Consider the following 24,986-nt stretch of genomic DNA (forward strand, 5'->3'; position numbering starts at 1 on the left):
TGTTTTCTTGTTTAATTATTTTAGAATTTTAAATTAATTAATTAATTAATTAATTATGGGCCTCACGGGCTGGCCTCGGCCCAGCCTCTGAGGCTGAAGGGTCAAGTGAGGCTGGGCTTTTGAGCCTCACTTCTAAATGGGCTGCAAAATACCTAGCCCAACCCCACTTAATTAAAGGGCTGGGTTGGGCCAGCCTCACGGGCCAAGCCCAATTTGACAGCTCTACCATTGACTACATATAACTAAAATTCAATAGCACCATTCAATTATTTGGACACATTTTGAACTAGGCAAATATCATCAATCAAAGATACATTGAGGAGAGAGAAAGAGGGAGGTCATGATCCTAGTTTCTCTTTTCCTACCATGGTCGTGATCTATCTCATTAATTTCTTCATCTTTTGTCATCAGCAACCTATAGCCTGAATTTTTACTAAGCAGATTCCTTTTAATTATTTCTTGAATTTTTGGAAAAGAAAAAATCACAAAAGGAATGGCTTCAGGATCTTTCAAGTGTTATGTTGAACAAAAGACGGGGAAATTTGCATTCTTCTTCATATATGCTGTTCTTGAATGGGTTATGATCATTCTTCTTTTCATAGAGGGGTTTCTTGCCTTTTTCTCTAATGAATTTGCCAAGTTCTTCGACTTGAAAATCCCCTGCTTGCTTTGCACAAGGATCGATCACGTTCTCGTTCAAAGGGATGCCAACTTTTATTACAATGACTCCATTTGTGAAGTTCACAAGAAGGATATATCACCCCTTGCTTATTGCCATGTCCACAAGAAGCTATCAGATATCAAGAACATGTGTGACGGGTGCCTTCTGTCATTTGCCACAGAGAAAGATCTTTGATTGTGATAGGTACAAGTCACTAGTTGGTATATTGCATAAGGATATTGATTGCTTTGTGGAGGATGTTCAAGAGAAGAATAAGGAAGCTGATGAGGTCACCCAAACAACATTTATTAGGTGTTCTTGCTGTGGGGAGCCTTTGAAAATGAAGTCAAAGTATTCCAGGAATGCATCAATGAAGGGAAATAATCCTTATTCTCAAGCTCCTGCTCCATCTCCAAGATCTCCTTGGAGAAATGAGGCTCACTACACAGAGGTCAAGTTCATCTCCAATAATTATTTGGACATACCTGATGATGGAGGTACCTACTTACCACCAATCTCTTCTTGTCATTCCCTACTTGGCAATCTCATTTTATTTTCTTTCATGCAGGTCGAGAGGATATTAAAGCTGCTACTGTGCCAGATTCGGAGGAAATAAATGATGATGCCTTGAAAACCCCAAATTTTACAAGGAACAAGTTCTTTGGTATCCCATTGTTAGATTCAGTTCAAGCTAGTCCTAGGTGGTCACACAAGCCTAGAAAATTGAGTATGGATATTAAGAATGAATTGATTTCAGATGAAACAAGTGTTGAATCAGACGATGACATCCTGCATCGCTTGAAGAGGCAAGTTCGTTTGGACTACAAGTCTCTCATGGCGCTTTACATGGAACTAGACGAAGAAAGAAGTGCGGCTGCTGTTGCAGCGAAAAATGCCATGGCGATGATCACTCGCTTACAAGCAGAGAAGGCTGCTGTCCAAATGGAGGCGTTGCAGTATCAGAGAATGATGGAAGAGCAGGCAGAATATGATCAAGAGGCCTTGCAGGTCATGAAAGACTTGCTTCTTAAAAGAGAAGAAGAGATAAAGGCCTTGGAAGCTGAATTTGAGACATATAGGGAAAGATATGGACATATCAGGAAAGTAGGAAGTGAGGTCTGTGAAGTTGATGCTGATGAAGATTATCAAAAGTGGAATTCCCATTCTTTGTCATCCCTTAGTGAAACATCAGACTGTGTCAGTCCTGATGAAGGAGGAGCGAATAATGACCGCTCTTTTAAATATGGACTGCATGAATCACATCTTGATTTTGAGAATGAGAAATCTTACCTCATGAGTTTGTTGACAAATGTTGAAGAGAAAATTAATACATATAAGGATGAAAGATTTCATGTTCCAGAATCAAACAACATTAAGCATGAATCTAAAGGAAAAGGTAAATGGATCTTGAACTTTTTTTATCCTTTTTGTCCGAATACAGACAGTCTAAACATTCTTTTCTTTTCGGTTGTGGTGGTAGGAAATGAAAGTAAGGTGACTCTTACAAGAGAAGTGTCAGTAATTAGAGAGAGGTTGAGAGCCGTCGAAGCAGAGAGCGGCTTCTTAAAACATGCTGCTATGACATTACAGAGAGATGGTGAAGGAACCAAACTCTTGACTGAGATAGCTGAACATCTGCGGAGGCTTAGGCAATCAATTGATTCCCTATCAAATGTGTGACTTCTCTTCAAATATGGTAATTGATTTCCTTTCCTCTTACCTGAGTTACCATCTGTGCTCTCCGTCCTATACAAGATCTTCCATACTATTATGTTTCAACTTGTCGCAGCATAGAGCTATCCATTTTTTCCCCTTTGAATTTGGTTATTAAGTGTATCTATTGTTGTGACTAGACATTTTCATTCAAATGAACCCCTACTCAAGGCCTGCTACAGGGCGAAGCATCTAAACCAATAACTTTAGCGCCCCTCCCCCCCCCCCCCACCCACCCAAATTAAAGGCCCCAAAGATTTTGTTTTATATATTATTTACATATTACCAAATTATAAATAAGAGATACTAAATTTTATAATTTTTTGGGGGAAATGTAATAGAGTTAATTTAGATAATTAAAGTTTATAATTTACATGCAATATATGAAAATGAACAATTTAATGATGACTTTGATAGTAATTAACAAAACAAAGTCTCTTGTTATATCTTTTAGAGTTTGATTATTTCTTATAAAGAGTGGATCAAGTCTTTTTTCACTTCAAACTAGACTTGAATTATTTTAGATGTATGAAATTATCTTGAATAGCTACTTAGTATGTAAAATTGAGATTATTAAATTATAAGAATTCATTAAAAAAACATTATATTAATTGTTCATACATGTTTCTTATAAAAATATTATACAAGTCTTAGTGAACTGAGTTAACAAATATCTCTACTGACGAGAACTGACAACTACTGAGTGAACGGTCATGATATATACAAGACGGTTCATACACCATTGTTAAAACAACCATATATATAATTTTATTAAACATTTAGGTCACCAATTTCATTGAGCTGCCCCTAGCAAAGTGTGACATTAAACATAGAGCAGTCTGCTCTTAATCAATCCACTCCATCTCCGATTGACGCAAAGGATCCTAAATAACACGAATAAATGTTGTTGGGATTATAGTGGAAAAGAGTTTTATTCTACTAATGAATTGGTTATTTCGAATTCTCATAAGGTGATCAAAGGGCAAGAAATATATTAAGATTGTGGCGCAACTGGTGATAAAAATCAGCAAGGGCCGTCAAGCTAAGGAGGTGCAACAACACGGGTTGATTCGATAACCCAATAATAAACCAACAAAACCTATTTGCAGTTGTGTTATCGGTTACGATTCAGTTTTGAACAGCCCTAGTGGTAATTATGGATTTATCTTGCACCCTTACAAGAAACATTCTTTAGGAGGTAAGATTAATTTTAACTTGATATCTTTGGTTTAAGGTGATTAGTCTTATACTAATTATTGTCTCTAATTTCTTCGAAATAGAGGGTCTAGATTACTTTGTTATCTAAGTTCTTGAATTGACTCTATTAGTAGCATAATTACTTTTAATTCGCTAACTATTAAATACTAAGATCAATTAGGGTTCTTAGCACTTAATTTTGAGATTTGAAGATTTCATTCTCGAATTTCCCATACTTTTAAATTCCTATCTTTAATCTTCGTATTTTCACTTCTGCATTAAACAGGCTAGTTCTGAAAGAATACTGTGGTCTTCAAAGTCTTTGTATAGAAATTTGCAGACTTATGGCTAACTGTTAGTAGGCAAGAACTGCCAAAAAGCTTAGGTTTAGGTAGCAGCCTTATGAGGAGCAGATGAGCTGTAACCTAACTTGGTTCACCAGCCAGTATTCCATATTAAACTATTCCTAGGATGAAGCATCTATTTGTCTGTTGAATTATTTTTTTTTTGTATATTAGCTACTTAAAATATTCCTAGGATGAAGCATCTCTTTGTCTGTTGAAATAACTTGAGAAATTATCCTACTGTTTATGCAAGAAATAACTTGTGGCTATTCGTCCTTTATCATACTGAGAGATACTCTTCCTTGTTTATGCGGAAACGCCCTACTTTTATCAGACACATAAGAGAGAAATAGAGAAATGGCTTAAATAGAGAAATGGCTTATGTTGTTATTACTTCCCTTATGAGCACCATACAACAATCAATGCAAGTCACTAGATGTAATTTGCAATCCTTCTGTGAAAAGCTTGAATCCTTGATAGCTAATGGAGAAACCTTGCAACATAACGGTCGATCTGGAGGCATTGACAAGCTTGGAAGCACAAATGGCAAAGGTAGCATACAGAACAGAAGATAAGGTTGACTAAAAATCAATAGAAGTTCTACACACAAAAATAGATACTTAATGAGGCAAAGCTTTCTCGGAGCTATTTTTTCTGTTGGAACAAGTGGTAGAAAACATTAATTCCATCATGAAGCAGTGGATGGCAATCCGAGACGGGCACAACAACATCGAAGAGTATGTGGTTGACTTAGAATCAAACAAAGGGTTTTTGGCAAAAACGGCAATTAAAGGAAGACTAGCATTACACATTGATTCCACGATGAACAAGTGGATGACAAAGCAGAGTAGGTACACAGAAAGCAAAGATCTAGAAGCACGAAATTTCACCAGCATATCTCAACATGCCTTGGAGCATGAGAATATGATAGTTGTCTATGAAAATGAATCTGAGATGATGCAGGACCAACTTGCTAGAGGTTCCAGTGACCTAGAAGTTGTCTCAACTGTTGGGATGGAAAGCATTGGTAAGACAACTTTAGCTGAAAACTTTACAGTGATCCGTTCATTACATCTTGTTTTGACATTCGTGCAAAAGCCACTATCTCACAAGAGTATTGTGCGAGAAATGTACTCTTATGCCTTCTTTCTTCCATATATGGAAAGACTGAAGACTATTATGAGGAGCAAGATGATGGGCAACTAGCAGACCAATTACAAAAGCTTCTAAAAGGCAGGAGGTACTTCGTAGTCATTGATGACATATGGACTACAAAAGCTTGGGATGATATAAAACTATGTTTCAGTCTCAGCTTGAGTTCTATGACTACTTGGAATATGGAGGCGGCTAAATATGCTAGCTTAGGTAAGCCTCCTTATCAAATGTGCTTCTTGAATTTTGATGAGAGCTGGAGTTTGTTGTACGAAAAAGTCTTTGTGAAAGACTGTCTCCCCCCTGAATTTGAACACCTTGGGAAACAAATTGCACAAAAATGCGGAGGATTACCTTTAGCAATTGTTGTAATTCTTTGGACTTCTTTCAAAAATTGGTAAAGCATTAGATGAATGGAAAAGTGTTGCCGAGAATGTAAGTTCAGTAGTAATCACGGATCTTAATGTCCAATGCATAAGAGTATTGGCTTTGAGTTACCATCACTTGCCACATCACCTAAGAGCGTGCTTTCTATATTTTGCGATCTTCCCAGAGGATAAATTGATTTTTGTGAATAACCTTGTGAAATTATGGGCAGCTTAGGGTTTTCTAAAGGTAGATGAGATGAAAAGCATTAAAGAAGTGGCTAAAAAATGTCTAAAAGATCTTGTGGACAGAAGTTAATTTTCATGCACAGGGTGAGTAGTTTTGATGGAAAAATAAAAGCTTGCGGAATGCATAGTGTGATCCATGAACTCTACTTGAGAGAAGCTCAAAATATAAATTTTGTTAATGTTATTATGGATTATCAAAATCCATGTAAACAATCCAGGAATTTTAATACAAAGCGAGTTAGGATCAGTATCTAATCAAAGTGATACAAATTTGTTGCTAATCAGTTGTCTATGGTTCGTAATAATGATTCCGGTTCTATTCTCCTTTTTATTGAGGATCACTCAAGCTCAAGAATGATGCAAACGTTGAAGCGTTTTGATAAGATTCAACCTAAGGAAACTCTAAGAAGTAAATGAAAATAAAGGAAAACAAAATATAGATGAAGAATTGGGGGTTAAGGAGAATAGAGGATAGATACTTGACCCAATTAGTAATGAATCCTATAGGCAAATCTAAGCATATTAAACTTAAACTCTCCTATTGTGAATTCAACCAAAAGAACCAAAGTAATTTGAATCAAGTAGAAAGACTCCTGGAAACCACAATGAGCAATCTAGATGAATTCAATGGATAAGCAAATTCACTTTGCAACAATGAAATCACACTTGGTGTAGTAACCAACAATCTATCTATTAACTAAAATCTCTCAATATTTGAGTTCACACAATATCAAAGCTAAGTCTTCCAAATGGATGAAAAGAACTATTTATACTAATGCCTATTACACTAAAAGGCCCTAAAGTGGCTCTTTTGCAAAAATACCCACATGGGTCTTCAATTGCATCCAAAGCCTCATAACTTGCAATTATGACCTCCAATTGCCATTCTAACCCCATAACTTGCAAGTATGACCTCCAATTGCAATCTTAGCCTCATAGTTGCACTTTTAGCCATTTTGCGCTTCTAGCGACTTTGCAACTCTTCCAATGCCAACTCCCAAACATTGTAGATCCGTGAAGTCTTCTCTCCAATCTCCTCCAAGGCATCCTTTTCATGAACAAGGCTTGCAACCTCCCTCTCTTTGCTTGACTTCTTGTGAAAGGCCTTGTGCTTGTTGGGTTCGTATCATCCTCCCCTTCCTAGAGAAGATTCGTCCTCGAATCTAAGGGTATACCTACAACACAAGAGGAAAGATCACTCACATTGAAAACATTATAAACGTTATACTCACTTGGCAAGTCGATCTTGTAGGCATTGTCATTGATCTTTTCAAGCACTTTGAATGGTCCATCTCCCCTTGGGCTCAATTTCCCTTTTCTCATTTGCGGGAACCTTTCTTTTCGAAAGTGACCCCAAACCCAATCATCGGGTTGGAAGTCCACCTTTCTTCTCCCATGATTTTGTCTCTTGGCTATGTTAGTGTTGACCTTGTCAATGCTCTCCTTTACCTTGGCATGGATTTTCATCATTTCGGCCGCCCTTTGCTTTGCATCTAAACTCACAACAACATCACTAGCCAAAGGGGTTAAGGTTAAAGGAATCAAAGGATTATGCCAATAGAGGAATGGAGGGACCGATTCTAAGAAAACTCAATCAAATGTAAACGGTCATCCCAAGAAGTGGGCTTTCCTCTAATCTGTTACATCCCATATTTTCGTACGTCGGAAAGCGTGTGAGTTAAATGATATTAGTAATGGACACGAGGTTATCCCCCAAGCTTATAGGTGGTTAAAGTGATGGTACACATGTACCGTAAGGATTTGAAGTTAAACCAATCTAAGAAAATAAGTTTTGTCGAGGTTCAGAATTTATTCGATGAGCCAAGCTATAATATCCCGTATTTTTGGACTAGGAAAATTTAATCGTCCAATACGAGCAAAATTTACTCGAGCTCGGAGAATTCGATCATATCCAAGGATGAAAATCAAGAGCTCGGTGTATACAAAGAATGAAATCCCAAAATGATTTAAGACAAAAAAAGTGTGACGACGATGATTGAAAATAATATTTTATGTGTGGAAAATGAGACTATGGACTATGTTATACTACATGACTACGATAATGAGTATGTGAAGTGTATCAAAAATGATTTATTTAAGTAAATTGAGGTCAAGAAATTAATTATGTGTGTAATGGGGAATTTTATTGGAAAAGCAAGAAATTAATTATACCATTGGATGGCTATTAGTAGACATGGTCCACGTGTTTTATTTAAATGGGCTCAAGTACGTACATGCACATTGTGCCTTTGTCAATTAGTGATGACTATTTAAAAAAAAAAAGTGGGCCAGCCAAGATGATACGTGTAACACCCAAGTGACTAAGATGTACATCTATACACATGGACGAAAAAGGTGGTTTCTTTAAAGGATTAAATTGCATCAGGTGAATCCAATAATTAGGGTGGGCTCCACTTTCATTTAAGGGAATTCACGTTAATATCTTGTATGAACTAATAGGTGGCAATCATTTTGGGTAAGCATTTCCTGTAGTTGACACGTTAGTATGTCCACTTACAACAATTTATTCCTATTCCTTCATTACTATTTAATTAACTTTTCTACCCTTTAGAAGAGCCAGTTAAAGAGGCAGGATTGTCGTCCGTTGGTGGTCCCACTATTTAATTTCAAATATCAATTACGGGTGGTCCTACTTTTTACTTTATCAAGGGAAAAAAATTCCATTATATTACTAAAGCCAGTAATTTTCAATCCAGAAACTTCTAAAAAGTTGTAGAAGCTACAACCTTCGCCCAAAATCCAATCCAAAAAGTTTTCATCCCCTTCACATACAGTAAATCAAGAAACTTCTCATCAATTTATACCACCAAAAATATAGTATAATTTTGCTCAGACTGGTGCTACAATTTTCAGATATCAGGAATTAATTTTTGAACTCTTCTAATTTGAGCATTTGTGCCTTTTATCGTCTTCTAGGGTTTTGGGGGGTTACTGTAATTTTGCATTACGTGTAAATTGTAGGCTCAATCCATTCCAGGTGGCTTGTACTCCAAATAGACAGCACAACATAGATCTAGAAATTTACCATCGTTAGTCTATTTCTTCAACTTTTTATTATGGGTTTTCTTTCTTCAAAACCTCAGAGTTGTTTCAGTTCTCTGATGAGAGAACATCATAGAGGTCTGCGCATCAAAGGGTTGTTTCTTTTCTCATTGTAAAGATGTCAAAGCCTCAATTCCGGTCTGCCCATTTTTCAATTTTTATGCCAAATCTGCTTTCTGCATCAAAGGGTTGTTTCTTTTCTCATTGTAAAGATGTCAAAGCCTCAATTCAGGTCTGCCCATTTTTCAATTTTTATGCCAAATCTGCTTTCTAATTCTTTGCTTATGTTTCTACGGTGCTCTTTCTTCTGACTATTAGAGGGGTTTATTTTGGTTGGGCATCTAATCTGAACTTTTGGGGTCTGAAAATTCCTAATGGACACATCTTGCAGATGAAAAATCAGTTTCTCATCAATTAATGTTTTGGTGTGCTCTTCAGCAGATTTGACAGCCACTTCACCTTTATTTTTGTACCTCATAGACCAGCCATGTGCAACCTCGGAAAAAATCTTCAGAAAAGCATCAACCTGCATTAGATTACCATAAACACCCCATTCATCCTCATTAGCTAATACATAGTGGCAATGCATTTCAAATCCTATTAAACATCTGTTGAACGCTAACCAAAACATAAGATACCATTTCTTTCGTAGTTGTAATTTTAATAGTATAGACTGGGAAACCATCCGTAGAGATTAATTTCTTTAGCTTAAAATTTTTGGGGATTTAAGTACAAGGTGTTTGATAATATGTGTAAGAGAAATGGGTAGGAAAGAGCAAGGGTAGGGAAGACTAAGAAGGCTGCGGCATTTAACTTGACAATTAAAAGTGCCCACAAAGCAGCAAAATTGAAACAAAAAATCAACTCAATCGAATGGAAAATTGACAAAAGGCCGGAAAAAGAAAAGAGATAGTGGGTACTTTATATAGCTTAGATTTCACTTCAGCCATCCATGAAAATTGATAATAAGCCAAAGCTCATTTTACAGAGCACCTTTTTTAGAAGCATTTGGATAGGGAATATGGGTAGAGAATAGAGTCGAAGAAAGATTTAACAGTGATGAAACATAATAGTGTTAATGTTGTTTGAAGTACATAATAGTGTTAATGTTATCTGATTTCTGCCATTACTATAAAGTTGGAACTTTCTTTATGTTATTGACAAAGTTGGCTGAATGTGTTGGAGAAATTTCTTGGTTGGATTTGAAGTAAATTTTCCATTTTAAATTCTTTCTGCCTTTTAGAAAATAACAATAAGTTTCATATTTCTACCCTTTAGAAGAGCCAGTTAAAGAGGCAGGATTGTCGTCCGTTGGTGGTCCCACTATTTAATTTCAAATATCAATTACGGGTGGTCCTACTTTTTACTTTATAATAGTTGGATTGCTATATTATGTTTGATCTTATTTGCTGTAGGTTTAACTTTGTGTTGCAGTAATTGTGTACATATGTGTGTTCAGCCTCTTTAATTTAAGTAACTGTCACTCTTCTGCATTGTTAGGTTATTGTCAAATTGCTTCTTCAATTTATTTTGTCGTTACGGCTTTTGGTTGTCTCTTTATTTGTTGTTTATTTAGTTTGAGTATAGAAAATATGTACTCTACATTCGTTTGAGTTGTTTTGTTAAATTTATACAATCAAACTAAATATATGGCACTCATTAAACTCTCTTTACAAAAAATGTTACAAAAATTGCAGCAATGCCAGACGATAAATGTAGAAAAGATCAAACCTCTGAAACCATAAATGCTAAGAGAAGAGCTAGGGAACAGGAGTTATATAAGCTTATGCCACCTGAAAAAAAGGAAGCATGTTTAGCCCGACGACGGGAGTTATATAAGTTAATGGCACCCGAAAAAAAGGAGGCATGTTTAGCTCGACGACGGGAGTTATATAAGCTAATGACACCTGAAAAAAAGGAGGCATGTTTAGCTCGGCAACGAGCAAACAAAGCTGAAATAAAAAAGCAATGTCTGCATGACAATTCAGTTCTAGCTAATTTAGTTAATCCATCATCCTTTGAAGTTAGCTCTTATTTCGCAGAGCAGGCTTCGGCTGTTGTAAGACGGTCACTGCTTCTTGGTGAAACAGGTTAGGTAGTTTTACTACAACTTATGAATTTAACTAAAAAAATAACTTAAGCTAAAAAGTTTTGTTTATTGAATAAACATGATCATCGTCAGGCACAAAGCCTACACATCATGGTAAAAAGTCAGTGATGACTACAAATCAAGGTTGGTTCCAACTGTTTCACCAAAAATAATAATCGTCACACATTCTTTAAATTGCCTATTATTTCGTGCTAACGTTAAAGTTTAATATGCAGAAAGAGATTTCATACAAGTTGGTACCTTAAGTAGTGCAGAAGCAAAAACCAGCTATATTAGCTTGAAAGATGTTCCGAATTATGAATTTTGTGGAGCCAAAAAGTTTGAATATGAACCGCCTGCATTTTGTTGTAGTAATGGTTCGATTCACTTAATTTCATATCAAATGCCACAAGAGTTAAGAAATTTGTATTTGGGAAACACTGAGGAATCAAAGGAATTTCGAACTTACATTAGAACATACAATAACACATTCGCTTTCACATCACTCGGAGTAACTTATGATAAAAATTTAGCAAAACGAAGTAATGGAGTTTATACCTTCAAAGTCCAAGGACAAATGTACCATTTTATAAATGATTTGGTTCCAACTAATCAAAGGGCTAAGAACTTACAATTGTATTTCTTTGACAGTGAAAACGAACTGCAAAATCGAATGGCATGCTCAAACAAGCTTAATGAAAAAATTGTGAAATCTTTGATGGACATCTTAAAATCTTACAATCCTTACTCTAAGTTTTTGAAATCTTTAATAAACATTTCGCAATTGTCTGATTTCTATATTGCCCTTAGATGTGATCTTTTGGTCTAGATCAACGAATCTACAACTTACCAACAGTTTCAGAAGTTGGTGGGATATGGGTAGAAAATGATAATAATAATTGTGTATCCGCACCACATATTCGCATATATAGAGAAAGTAATAGAAGTCAAATAGTAAATTACTATTATGGTTGTTATGATTCATTACAATATCCATTACTATTGCCTTATGGTCAAAATGGATGGCACTGTGGTATTAAAAAAATAAAACCTTCAAGTGTGAGACCCAACAACCTAATGTATTGTGAACACGAAGAATTGCCCAATGTAAAAAATGTGTGTTCAATAGATGGTTTTCTTCATATGGAAGCTGAAAACATGCAAAAAGGAAAACGCAAAAGAAATACTATTTCTTGCCGTGAGTATTATTGTTACAAACTACAAATAAGAAATGATGAAAATATAATTTTGCATTCTGGAAGATTATTTCAACAATATACAGTAGATGAATGGATTAAAATTGAAAGCCAGCGATTAGATTTTTCTTCACTTAATCAAGATTTATTTAGAATAGATATGCTAGAAGGACTCTTAGATATGTTACGTCATGGCGAAAGAGAAGCTTCGCAAATAGGTAGAAATAGATATCTTCCTCACAGCTTTACAGGAGGACCACGAGACATGCGCCGTCGATATATGGATGCTATTGCACTGGTGCAACGTTTTGGAAAACCTGATATATTTTTGACTATGACATGTAATCCTGCATGGCCTGAAATAAAAGCTAATATCCTACAAATAGATGAAGTACAAAGTAGACCGGATTTAGTTAGTCGAATATTTCATGCAAAATTAGAAGAGTTAAAAAAAGACATCTTAAGAAGAAATATATTTGGTAAAGTTGCGGCATTTATGTATACTGTAGAATTCCAAAAAAGGGGACTTCCACATGCTCATTTTCTCATTATATTAGAGGAAAAATACAAGTTATTGACTCCTGAAGCATACGACAAATATGTTTGTGCTGAATTACGTATCCTGATACCAACCCTAAATTATATGCACTTGTTACAAAACATATGATTCATGGTTCTTGTGGTGCGTTAAATCCATCGAGTAGGTGTACTAGAAAGAAAGGGTACTGCAAGTTTAAGTATCCAAGAGAGTTTGCTGAACAAACAAGCAAGGGAAAAAATTCATATCCAATTTATAAAAGACGAAATACCGGAAAGAGGGTACAAATTAGACAACATGTAATTGATAATTCATGGGTTGTTCCTTATAATCCATCTTTACTTTGTAAATTTAGCTGTCATATAAATGTAGAGATTTGTTCAGATATAAAAGTTATCAAATACATTTATAAGTATATCTGCAAAGGACATGATAAAATTGCGTTTAATGTACATTCGAATCATACAAATATAGAAATAGATGAAACAAAAGAATATCAATCTGCTAGATGGGTATCACCGCCAGAAGCTACATGGTGTATATTTGCTTTCCATATAAGTGAAATGATTCCAAGTGTATATCATCTTCAAGTACATTTAGAAAGACAACAATTTGTTTCCTTCAAAAGTACTGATAACATTACTAAAATTCTAAATAATCCTACAATCGGGAAAACAATGTTGACAGAATTCTTCTTGATGAATGCTGAAGATGAAGATGCTAAAAACCTTAATTTACTATATCGAGAATTTCCAGAATACTTTGTGTGGTCAACAGATAAAACATGGTCCCGTCGCAAACAAGGAAAAGTTATTGGTCGAGTCGTAACATGTCATCCAACAGAAGGAGAAAGATATTATCTTAGACTTCTACTAATGAATGTTAGAGGACCAAAATCTTATCAAGATTTGCGAACTGTAAATAGAATATTATACAATACATTTCGAGAATCAGCTGAAAAAAAGAGGATTGTTACTTTGCGATAACAATTTGATAGAATGTATGTCTGAAGCTATAAGCTACCGAATGCCATACAGTCTGAGGCATTTATTTGCTACATTATTAATTTATTGCAATCCTACTAATCCAAGAGAATTGTGGGAAAAATTTGAGAAACCATTGTCTGAGGATTTTCATAAATATACCAACTTAGGCACACGAGATATACGTTTTAGAGTATTAAATCATATTAATGATATTTTACATTCAATGGGTCATGATATCAACGAATTCCAACTTATACCAGAAATGATAAAACCCCCTGAGATAGAAAAAGAAGCTAAAGATGTTCATTTCGAAAGAAGTATTACAGTTAGTGAACAAGATTTATTATTAGAAAAAAAATTAAATATTGAACAAAAAAGAGCTTACCATGTCATACTTGAAAGAATATTTTCAAACAAATCGGGTGCTTTCTTTATTGATGGCCCTGGTGGAACAGGCAAAATCTTCTTATATCGTGCTTTATTAGCTACTGTTAGACATAGAGGGTTCATAGCTTTAGCTACAGCAAGCTCAGGTGTTGCAGCTTCACTCCTTCCCGGTGGTCGAACTGCTCACTCGCGCTTTAAAATACCTATTGACATTGAAGAAAATTTTAATTGTAACATAAGCAAACAAAGTTCATTAGCTTCTTTGATTCGAGACGCTAAGTTAATTGTATGGGATGAAATCTCAATGGCAAAAAAGAAAATGGTTGAGGCTTTAGATTTGCTTTTAAAAGATTTAATGGAGACAAATATACTATTTGGTGGAAAAGTAATTGTTTTTAGCATTGATTTTAGACAGACCCTTCCCGTTGTACGTAGTGGAAAAAAAGAAGATTTTATTCGTGAGAGTTTATTGTGCTCTGATATTTGGAATCAACTTGAAAAATTGCAATTAACAGAAAATATGCGTGCAAAAACAGATCCTGCTTTCTGCGAATACCTAATGCGAATTGGTAATGGAAGCGAAAAGAAAAATACTCAAGGAAAAATTACAATTCCTCATTCTTTAATTATTCCATTTACTTCCGAACAAGAATCCTTGCAGTTTTTATTTAGAGTTACTTATCCCAATTTACATGTACATCATTCAGATGCTTCATTTATTACTTCTCGCGCTGTTTTAACAACAAAAAATGACTTTGTTGATGAAATTAACAATATGTTAATAACACAATACCCAACCCCTCCGAAAATTTATTTGGCTATTGATGAAACAATTGATCCAAAAGATCAAAGCGAATATGAAGATTTCATGCACAGTTTAAATCCTGTAGGTTTACCTCCGTACAAGTTGACATTACAAAAAAATTGTCCAATTATGTTATTACGTAATCTAAATCCTTATGATGGTCTATGTAATAGAACTAGATTAATATGTAACGATTTCAAAAGTCATATCATCAGTGCAACAATATCAAGTGGGGATTTAAAAAACAAACATGTATTCATTCCACGAATCCCTCTCCTAACATCGCAAGATGAAAAATTACCTCTTCAGTTTAAAAGAACACAATTTCCAATACGATTATGTTACGCCATGACTATAAATAAAGCACAAGGTCAAACGTTAGATTTTGTTGGTATTTACCTACGTGAGCCAACATTTTCCCATGGTCAATTATATGTCGCTTTATCACGTGCCAAAAGTTCTAACTGTGTCAAAGTATTAATTAGACCATCTACAGCTGAGGACAACGACGATCACTCTACTTATAATGTAGTCTATGATGAAGTGATTGAAAAGGCTTTTTCTGTGGATTGAGCCTATCATTTGGTACAACACAATAGTTATTATTTACCTTTTGGTAGTGTATAGAACGTTGTCATTGCTATTATTTGTTAATATAACATATATTGTATTGACATCTGTTTGTTACGTAATTGCAAAATAGATTGAGATGACAGTTAAATCTACTATCAAGTCAATCACTCCAAAAACTGAGGATTGGATATGCAAAATTCAAGTAGTAGATAAATATCCTCCCAGAGACAAGAAAGACAAAAGTGGAAAATACCAACTGATGGTTTTGCAAGATGAAGAGGTGCCTTTACCGCTTTTACACTCTACAAACTATACATGTTTCCACAATTTAATCACAATCTTATGTGCTATTTGATTACAGGAAAATCAAATTCAAGCCATCATTTGGAATGCTGATATAATGCTGTTTGACAAGTATTTCAAACCGTTCCAAACATACCTGGTATCAGTTGCACAAGTAAAAGAACCGAATCCTGCATATGCTAATCCATTCAACAAATACATTTGGACAATTGACAGAAATACTATTGTTGAACCAATTGAAAAAGTCATTCCTCCAGATAATCCACTACCACCGCCAAAACGATTGGCTATCACCCCTTTTGAGGCTATTGAGTATCAAATGAAAGATTTTGAATTTGGTAACTAAAAAACCTTCAATATCTCATTTGCAAATTCACACTCTATTTTTTACTTATTCATTTATTGTTTTTTTATTCTAAAGATGTCCTTGGACTACTTATTAATGCTGGACTTCCAAGTAACGCATCAAATGGGAAGAAATTCCAAGAACTCATCATTATGGATACTCAGTAAGTTTATACTATCTTGACTATTGCCCAACTAACTAATTTCAATATTCACTTGTTTTTACATCATTTTATATTCTGATGGCAGTTGTTTTTACATCATTTTATTTTCTGATGGTAGCAAATTATTTGAAAAAACATCTGTTCCGCACAATAAAATTGAAATCAGATTTCAGAATTTTGAAATAGATAATTGGGACTGACCGAATTACGGTTCACATAATTGTTTCGAGCAAGTCATTAATGAGTTGCTGTAGATTTTAAAATGTATTTTTGATCTACTTCAAATGTGTATATTTTACTATCACTAGCGAGATAGATTGAGAAAATATAAGGAAAAAAAAGATTAGTTGATCTTGAAAACTCTAAATGAACAACATGAATAGAACTTTCTCTTTAGCGTAGTCAATTTGTTTTGATGAAGTTTATATCAATTCAAATGGTTAAACATCTGCTTTGTATCATCCACAGAAAAAAGCCTAAAAGGCTAACACTTTAGGAGGACTCTGTCGAACATTATGGAAATGAACTTTCAGAGAAAGTGAAACACTATCCCGTCTTCCTGGCTAGAAGAGTGGTAAAATCATCATCAGGTAAAATACATGAAAAATTATTATTTTTTCCCTAAACACTTAACAATTAACCAAAAATAAATATCCATATCCATGCAGGGATATGGAGCAGATACAACACAACAATACTCTTACATCCCACATATCGTATTAGCTGCATGGTAATGACAATACAATTTTTATAACAGTTGTTTCCAATAACTTATTTAGACTCTTCAAAAATATGCACGAGTGTCTTAATTTTAGAGGATTCAACTCAGATGCAACAACTTTTTTGAAACCACCTTTTTTGCAGGGCCAAAACAATTCAACGACAACTCGTTGAGTACACAGCTAGAAGCATGTCCCCAGAAGGCACTCTTCTTTTTGTTCCCTTTGAAGAAGAATCAATATTCATATCCGATATCCAAATGCAGCCACAGGTACATTCTGTTTAAAACTTTTAACATCAATAGTATCAGTATAAAAGTTACTAAGTTGTTTATTATTTGCATTTGAAACATTTGTTTTGATGAGTTCTTATTCGAAGATTATTTGTTGGATATTTGTTTTGCAAAATTCGAGGGTCTCACTGCATAATGGAGTTTCTGTTGTTTTCTAGAGAAAGGAAATAATATATTTTAGAATTGAAAAGAAAACCGTATTGTTCATTTTGGTGTAAAGAGGGATTAGTATTTATGTTCATCTGTTGGCTCACTGGAATAACCTATCTGAGTTTGATTATGTTGTAAGCTTTTTAATTCCCTTCATTAAACAGAAAAAAAGGGGAAATTAAGCTTTTGAAATGATCTGTCTTCATTTTGGTTATAATAGGAACAACAAAAAGATTAAGTAATATTACTTACTAAAAGTACTGAACACTAATATAAATACCCAACAAATATTGATTACCAACAAAGGAACTGTACTATTAGGCTAATGAAATTTGTCATGGAAAAGAGAAATATAAATATCAATCTTGAGTTGGCAAGCATTAAAGTTCTGAAACAAAGACTATACTTCAGTTTCATTAGCCTTATAAAATATCATTATGATGTTCCTCTAAATTGTCTTCTCTTTATCACTTAAACCATCACTAATGCGTAAAGAACCAATGTTTCTTTATGTCAATCTCAGAAGTTCTAAAATACAGAAAGCTGACTTTAAAAGATTTTCTTCTGATCTGTTTCTTACTTATTTTGACTCAAAATTATAACATAGTAGTTACTATTTAGTAAGTAGTGAGACAAAGAAATGTAACAACTATCGTTACAAAATAGAGGATATATTTTCGACTTAAACTGCCTTATAATGGTCAATCATTGTCTGCATGACAATTTAAAAGTTTCTAACATAGCTAAATCAATTTACAGGGACAAATATTCTATATCGACGGTCAACTTTCACTGATAAATGAAGACCAACATTTCTGCTCCATGGCGTGCTCAGATTGTAAAATGCCATTTTTAAGAACTACTTCACCAAGGCCAATCTACTGCATCCAGTGTGAAAGATCTACCCAAATTATTCCCAGGTATTACTGATAAACATAGCATCGACAAATATTCAACCTTTAAAGAGATACTAAAAGATGTTTACACTTACATTACTCAACTCAACCGCTGAAACTACTGCACTATCATACTTCGCATATAAACAAAAATACCAGGAGGATCTTATACCATATATTATGTCATACAATAGAAAAATATAATTACCATTTATATATATATGAAGTTTTAAATATTATACTACTCTACGAACATTTCCCGAACTTCATTTATTATTTCCTACAAATATTTTTAAGTTTATTTATCTAAAGTTTTAAAAATTATCACGATTTAGTCTTGCGATATGATCATTCAAATGATGTTTACACATGTTCGAGGAGTCTTATTAGTGCATAAAAATAAAATGATTAACATATGTTAGGCCCGTGCTGCCACTTATTAAACTTGAATTTTTTTTTATTACTTTATGACAGAATCCAATTTGAAGTTATGGTCATGGATGACACTGGTAGCACAGTAGCGTCCATCTCGGATCAATCAGCAACCAAGATGTTGAACCTCACTGTACAAGAGATTTATGACATCTGCCATGCACAGGTATTTTATATCATCGAATTTACAAACTTATGACAATCATCATGACTAACTAACTTTTTCTCGCTGTAGAGAAAAGCGCTACTTCTTGACAATGCGCATAAACAATTGGCCTCAAAGACTTTCAGAATCCAAATGAAAAGATTATTTTCCAAAAATCAAGATAGGCTAGCTATCATGAATTATGAGGAAAAAGAACCTACCAACCAACCATTACCAACTGCAGCAATGACCAGCACTGCTGAAGCAAACAAGCGCAAGGCTATGGAGATTGGCTTCGACCAAACAAATCAGCAGAACTTGCCTACCAAAGACAGACCTTCTAGCACTAGACAGAAAACAGAAACCAAGACTCCTCTTCAAAGGGAGTGAAAGCTACTGGAAATGTAAGTCTTACAATTTCACACATAACTGAACTTCTCCTTACTTGTTACCATTATTAAAGTTACCATCTCAGAGAATCTTCTCTAGCTTACGTTACAAATATCACTTCTCTGTTTGAAGTTGCTATTACCGACATTTACTCATTTACTTGACAATTGACATACGTAGCATCAGTAGTATTTGTAATGTCTTCAAGTTGCCTTTTCCTTCTTCATTATTTATCTTTAGATTTATCATTGGTTTTTGGTATACCATTCCTAAGTACTCATTAAGTCAAGAAAATTATTCAAAACTCCTAAACAGATCATTGTTTTTCCCTTCTTTATTTAGTCCCTTTATTTCTGTTGTAGGCCATAGGTGTTGGGATCACATATCTAAACCTCCATATTTCTAGGTCTTCCTATCTTTTCCACTGTTCTGATAAGTATTTCTGCTCGATATTTCAGAAATGACATCCTCAATATCATGAAATTCCACCCATATCTTCTTATCTCCATCTCTCTGATTCTGGGTGTTGATGATCCAGTAAACTTACTCCATATTAAGCTGCTGTCATAGGCAATTTGACATGCATAGGCCAGGTTAATAATACAAACCTCACATGTTGATGATGATAAGAGTAGACATGCCATAAAACTTGGCACTTACATTGTAGAATCTAGAGTGCAACTGTATGATATCATAAAAAACTGTTGAACTACCATAGTGATATTATGCGGTTTTCATTTTTAGATGGATAATACGTTCTCTTTAGCAGATATGACCCATTACATGTTGCATATATGCTGCAACATTTTCTGTTGGAAGATTTGGTTGTTTATTCTCTGCTATGCTAATACAAACTTCATAAAAAAAATTTGGCAACTTCCTTTCTTTGGCCAACAGAAATGGATAACAAATGCTTTTCATTCGCTAAAAACAGCACTCTAATTTTAAAGCAGCTGCAATTTGATGTGTTGATAGATCTCTATGGTACATCTGGAACATATATCCAAATTCACATTTTTCTTTCCTCATTTGATTTGTTTGGATATTATATATTATGGTGTGTATTACTCCTTGCTGAATTATGCATGACATGTTACTCTTCTGACTCCACATCTTATAATTCCATATATTTTTATGAAAAAACACACTGATATAAGTTTTGAATAGACGAAAAGAGATGGTCTTACACTATTGTTGGATTAAGCTATTGGTCTATATGACAATTGTCATGCTATTTCTGGAAATTACTGCTGCTATAGTAAACTCATCCTATTTCTGTATGTATTGCTACTAATACAAAACAACAATGTTACTTCTAGGGGAAAAAAAAACTTTCTTTATATCTCTAAACCACTTTTACCCAGCTTTTCTATATTTTGCTATGATTTCTTCCCGTGTCCTAAGTCTGGGCTTGGCATCGTCACCCTCAGAATCAAGTAACTTTTCTCTTTCAGTTACTGCAATATATACAAGGAAAATATTTGTTATTATGGATTCTGAAAGTATAGTGATCGATTCGATGTAAGTTTACCTCTCTTAGTATTTTGTGTGTTATGAGATGAAGTAGAAGCCACAGGAACAGGCTCATCAATTTCAATATCATCTGTGTCAAAAGTAAATATTCAATTACGGCCACGTCAACTACGGAAATGCTGAATAGACCAATTTATAGGGACAGAAAACGATATCACTCATGAAGAAGTAAGAGATGAAGGGATATTACCTATATCGAGCTCCGCTTCTTCTTGAACTTCCTTAGTGATACTAGGGGACGGTTCTGGGTGGAGTGGGTTCTTCATAAAAACACCTTCCACATGACTAAAGTTTGACTTAGACATCTAACTGAGATCCATATTATGATTCGGTTTTCCCCCTTTAAATCCTTTAACGAGAGTACCTATAATATTTGGGCCACCACCCTGCAGCAACATCTATAACCATTCAGCCACTACAAAGACCACAAGGAAACATCTTTATCAACCAGACCTGTTTCTTCTGTTGAGTGGATAATTTCATGGCACCATCTGCTGCAGCTGCGAGCACTTCATCATGAAGAGACGGCAAAGATTCTGGAATTCTGGAAATTGCATTGTTGAACCATTAATTTTGAACAACCTATGCTGCTCATGAGTAAGCTATACACTTGATAGAAAAAAACAATGTTACTTCTAGGAAAAAAAAAACTTTCTTTATATCTCTAAACCACTTTTGTCTAATGCTGATCTATCAATTGGAGTGGCTAATAGAACCCTTTGGTTTTTTCATTTACTTTCAACATCTACATTCCTAACCAAAGCTAGCCTCATTTTGTTATCACGTTTTGCCAACAGGTTTTTGGAGCACATCTTTTTGCCAATGCACTGTCAAGCTACTGTCTTTTTGCCAATGCACTGTCAAGCTACTATCTTTTTGCAAGAAGACTGCCTTTTTGAAAAGCTACATTACAACCATATGTGACGCCCCATACTTTAAAAAGGTACATGACAAAGCTAGCTGAACTGCACTACTATTACACTCTCTACATCCATCACTTGAAAACTTGCACTAATTTTAACCACAAATTTCTACAAGTATTTTGTCAACCATGGAGTCGCACAACTACAACATGCATGATTGCTACTAAGAAAATACTTTTTCTGTAAATATGTGGTATAAATGATGTATATATGACAGTGCAATCATCAATGTAATAGACAAATGTATATATGCATAAACAGTGCAAACTTATTTTAGTTGTCTTATACTATCTTACCTCATTACTTACGATAATCTTCTTACTGTTGGATATTTTAAATCATCCCTGAATATTGTGAAAGTGAACGATTTTTGCGTTGGTTTAGGGAACAACAATATCTGTAAAATTGATCAAAGATTTGCTTGAGCTTCTCATTTCTTTGAAATATATCTTAAACCCACTATAAAAGGTTGTGTGAAGAACTTTGATTGGTGAGTTTGGCCTGTAATATTATATTTATCTAACTATCATTTCTCATTAGATGCTTACCTTTATATTTATTCACTTTCATCCTTTAGGATATCCTGTATGCTTTTAGAGGTAGTAGATGCTACCATTATTCTTTTGTTTTGAATTATGTTAAAATTTCTATTTACATATCGAATGATGCACCATGATGCATTAGTAAACCCATAGGTATTCTCTTTTTCAAGATTTATTGTTATTTACAATATTGCCCGCGTTTCATTCACCTAAGATGTGACTTAAATCCTAAATGCACGGACCCAACATTTAAAAATGTGATCGTGTGTGTGTATATATATATATATATATATAATGTCGCAATTTTTCCACTCTACTATTTCACAGTTCAAAACACTCATTCACCTAAGATGTGACTCTGAAAAAATAATTTATTTTGCTTTCAATTCTTTCAAATTAATGAATCTTGAATGGGAGCTACTGAATTCTAGAAAATGAAGTCGAATGAAATCATTTAGAAAACCGTAGTTTATCTTTTAAGTCTTTTCTTAGTTTGTCAGAAAATTTTGTAATCGTCGGTCAAATTGTTCTCAATATTTAATTGATTTTCACCTAAAGCAGGAGAAAGAAAAATATTCAGATTTGTCCAATGAAATGTGGAGCTCTTTTTCCATTTTCTTTTTCAGAAATGGTGAACTAATTAAAGGTCCAGATTTATAAAATAAATGTTACTCATTTGCTAACTATCAATAACCAACAAAATGGGATGGAATTGTCAAGATATAAAGTCGAATTTAATGCTTTATCAGTTCGAATTTTTAGATTTGATTTTGCCATGACTATAGAGAAAGGAAGGAAAAAGAAAGAGGATAAGGGAAAAGAAAGACATGAGGACAGCTGGGTTTTACTTTTTAGCATAAAGACAAAAAAGTCCCTTTCACCATTCTTGTTTAACATGCTGATAGGGGTAATTTAGAAAATTAAAAAATGGATAGGTTGCTAACCTACGATCTTCATTTTGTTAGACCTGTTATATCTTCGTATGGACGAACACAAAGCCAGTTGTATTATGAACGGTTTTTTAAAATCCGCATTATATATATATATATAATTTATACTTATATCCAATTATTTTTATATGTGTAAAATACGTCTTAATATTATTTTCCTTCTCATGTATAGACGTATGCACTTTAAATTTAATTTGTATCCGCACTTTTACTGTTCACTTTTTTCGTTTCTAACTCGAATATTTATTTTCTTCTATATAGATATATGGGATCAATTTTAATCCAACATAAATTTATTTCCTCCGCGCACTTTTACTTGTTCTTTTAACTTTTTCATAATTTCTAATATTATATTTCTCTTCTTACGTATACACGTACGCACTTTAATTTTAATTCTCCTACACAAATTTATTTCCTCCGTACGCACTTTTACTGTTTACTTGCTTTTTACATTCTTAACATATTTATTTCCTCCGTAACTTTTATTTCACTTTTAACTTTTCATGATCTAGCTGAATATTTTATACCATTTCATGTATACATATACTAATTTTAATTCTCCCACACAAATTTATTTCCTCCGCGCACTTTTATTCACAATTTTTAACTTTTCATGTTCTAGTTGAATATTTATTTTCTTCTCATTTATGAACATATGCATTCTTTAACATAAATTTATTTCCTCCGCACTTTTACTTGTTCACTTTTAACTTTTCATATTCTAATTGAATATTTATTCTCTTCTCACGTATGTATTCTAATTTTAATTCTCCTACACAAATTTATTTCCTCCATACACTTTTACTTGTTCACTTTTGGCTTTTTTACATTTCTATTATATTTCTATTATATGTAAGCGGCTTGGGAGGACGAACACGACTCTCCAAGCTTGTACCAACAGCTTCACGAATTGTACCCACATTAAATTCTTGTACCATGAGCTATATAATTTGTACACTTTATTTAACTATTTTTATATCCCCGTATGACATGTGTCATAATATTTAATATTTATTCCCCACTACGTATGTATAGACGTATGCACTTTAAATTTAATTCACACATTTATTTCCATGCACTTTTACTTGTTCACTTTTGACTTTTCGTGTTTTAACCGAATATTTATTCTTTTCTCGTATATAGACATATGGAGTTAATTTTAATTCTCCTACACAAATTTATTCTCCATGCACTTTTAATTTGTTCACTTTTTGACTTTTCACATTCTTTGAGAAGTAATAAATCTCACGTAGATATATACCACAGTGCTGAATATTTATTCTTTTCTCATGTACACACGTGTGCACTTCTATTTTAATTCTCCGACACATATTTATTTTCTCTGTGCACTTTTACTTGTTCATTTTGACTTTTCACGTTATTTAAGAATTAATAAATGAAGTACTCCTTCTGTTCCATATTACTTAGCCACACTATACCTGACTTTTCACGTTCTTTACGAATTAATAAATAAAATACTTCTTCCATCCCATGTTAGCATTGCCACATTACTATACTTGACTTTTCACATTTTAAAAATTAATAAAAATGAAGCACCTTCGTCCATATTACTTTCGCCACATTACTAAAAAAAAAAATATATGTCTCTTTTTCTATTCTATATTTATCTTCTTCCCTACTTCTATTATCCCGCTTTTGTTCTTTGTCAACACTTTAAATGTGAAGAGAGGACGAATAATAGCAATGCAAATTTGTACCAAAAATTATTTTAATGCTCCTACACAAAACTTGTTCACTTTTTTGACTTTTTACGTTCTTTGAAAATTAATAAATAAAGATATATTTTATCATAATATCCATATTTATTGGTATATAGTCTCAATAGCCTCGGAAAATGATTTGAAATGAATAATTAATACGAG

General features: G+C 33.8%; 4 protein-coding genes, 1 long non-coding RNA gene and 1 pseudogene across 12 annotated transcripts; 5 read left to right on the forward strand and 1 right to left on the reverse strand.

The window, feature by feature from the left end:
• Positions 1–493: 493 nt before the first annotated feature.
• On the forward strand, positions 494–2,341 carry LOC132043736 (probable myosin-binding protein 5). Its single transcript, XM_059434204.1, is given in 4 exon segments — positions 494–853; positions 855–1,158; positions 1,230–2,057; positions 2,142–2,341. Coding segments are annotated over 4 exon segments (1,692 nt in total).
• A 1,948-nt stretch (positions 2,342–4,289) lies between these two features.
• On the forward strand, positions 4,290–5,936 carry LOC132043738 (putative late blight resistance protein homolog R1B-16; annotated as a pseudogene).
• Positions 5,937–8,381: 2,445 nt separating this feature from the next.
• On the forward strand, positions 8,382–19,343 carry LOC132043732 (uncharacterized). Of its 8 annotated transcripts, none has more exons than XM_059434193.1 (9): positions 8,382–8,560; positions 10,158–10,217; positions 15,449–15,598; positions 15,680–15,959; positions 16,043–16,130; positions 16,995–17,121; positions 18,052–18,212; positions 18,663–18,786; positions 18,856–19,194. In XM_059434193.1, exons 3-9 carry the CDS (start codon positions 15,455–15,457, stop codon positions 19,153–19,155), a joined length of 1,224 nt encoding a protein of 407 aa, XP_059290176.1. In that variant the 5' UTR covers positions 8,382–8,560; positions 10,158–10,217; positions 15,449–15,454; the 3' UTR covers positions 19,156–19,194. The 8 variants fall into 8 exon arrangements, with proteins under 8 accessions (XP_059290176.1, XP_059290177.1, XP_059290179.1 ...); XM_059434194.1 differs by lacking the exon at positions 8,382–8,560 and adding an exon at positions 9,460–9,951 and having other exon boundaries at positions 10,160–10,217; XM_059434196.1 differs by lacking the exon at positions 8,382–8,560 and adding an exon at positions 9,460–9,951 and having other exon boundaries at positions 10,160–10,217; positions 15,462–15,598; positions 18,856–19,193.
• On the forward strand, positions 12,693–13,553 carry LOC132043739 (uncharacterized). Its single transcript, XM_059434205.1, has one exon. The coding sequence runs from the start codon at positions 12,693–12,695 to the stop codon at positions 13,551–13,553; it is 861 nt and encodes a 286-aa protein (XP_059290188.1).
• A 198-nt stretch (positions 19,344–19,541) lies between the features above and the next one.
• LOC132043740 (uncharacterized) lies at positions 19,542–21,235 on the reverse strand. The gene is made up of 5 exons (XM_059434206.1): positions 21,142–21,235; positions 20,879–21,074; positions 20,687–20,758; positions 20,516–20,612; positions 19,542–19,716 (listed from the first exon to the last, which is right to left on the reverse strand). The coding sequence occupies exons 2-5, from the start codon at positions 20,991–20,993 to the stop codon at positions 19,542–19,544; spliced, it is 459 nt and encodes a 152-aa protein (XP_059290189.1). The 5' UTR covers positions 20,994–21,074; positions 21,142–21,235.
• A 72-nt stretch (positions 21,236–21,307) lies between these two features.
• LOC132043735 (uncharacterized) lies at positions 21,308–21,983 on the forward strand. The gene is made up of 2 exons (XR_009411930.1): positions 21,308–21,631; positions 21,727–21,983. It is a non-coding gene; the product is annotated as an uncharacterized LOC132043735 (long non-coding RNA).
• The last annotated feature ends 3,003 nt before the right edge of the window (positions 21,984–24,986 follow it).

Source organism: Lycium ferocissimum, unplaced genomic scaffold (assembly GCF_029784015.1).
Source record: "Lycium ferocissimum isolate CSIRO_LF1 unplaced genomic scaffold, AGI_CSIRO_Lferr_CH_V1 ctg2829, whole genome shotgun sequence".
NCBI lineage: Eukaryota > Viridiplantae > Streptophyta > Magnoliopsida > Solanales > Solanaceae > Lycium > Lycium ferocissimum.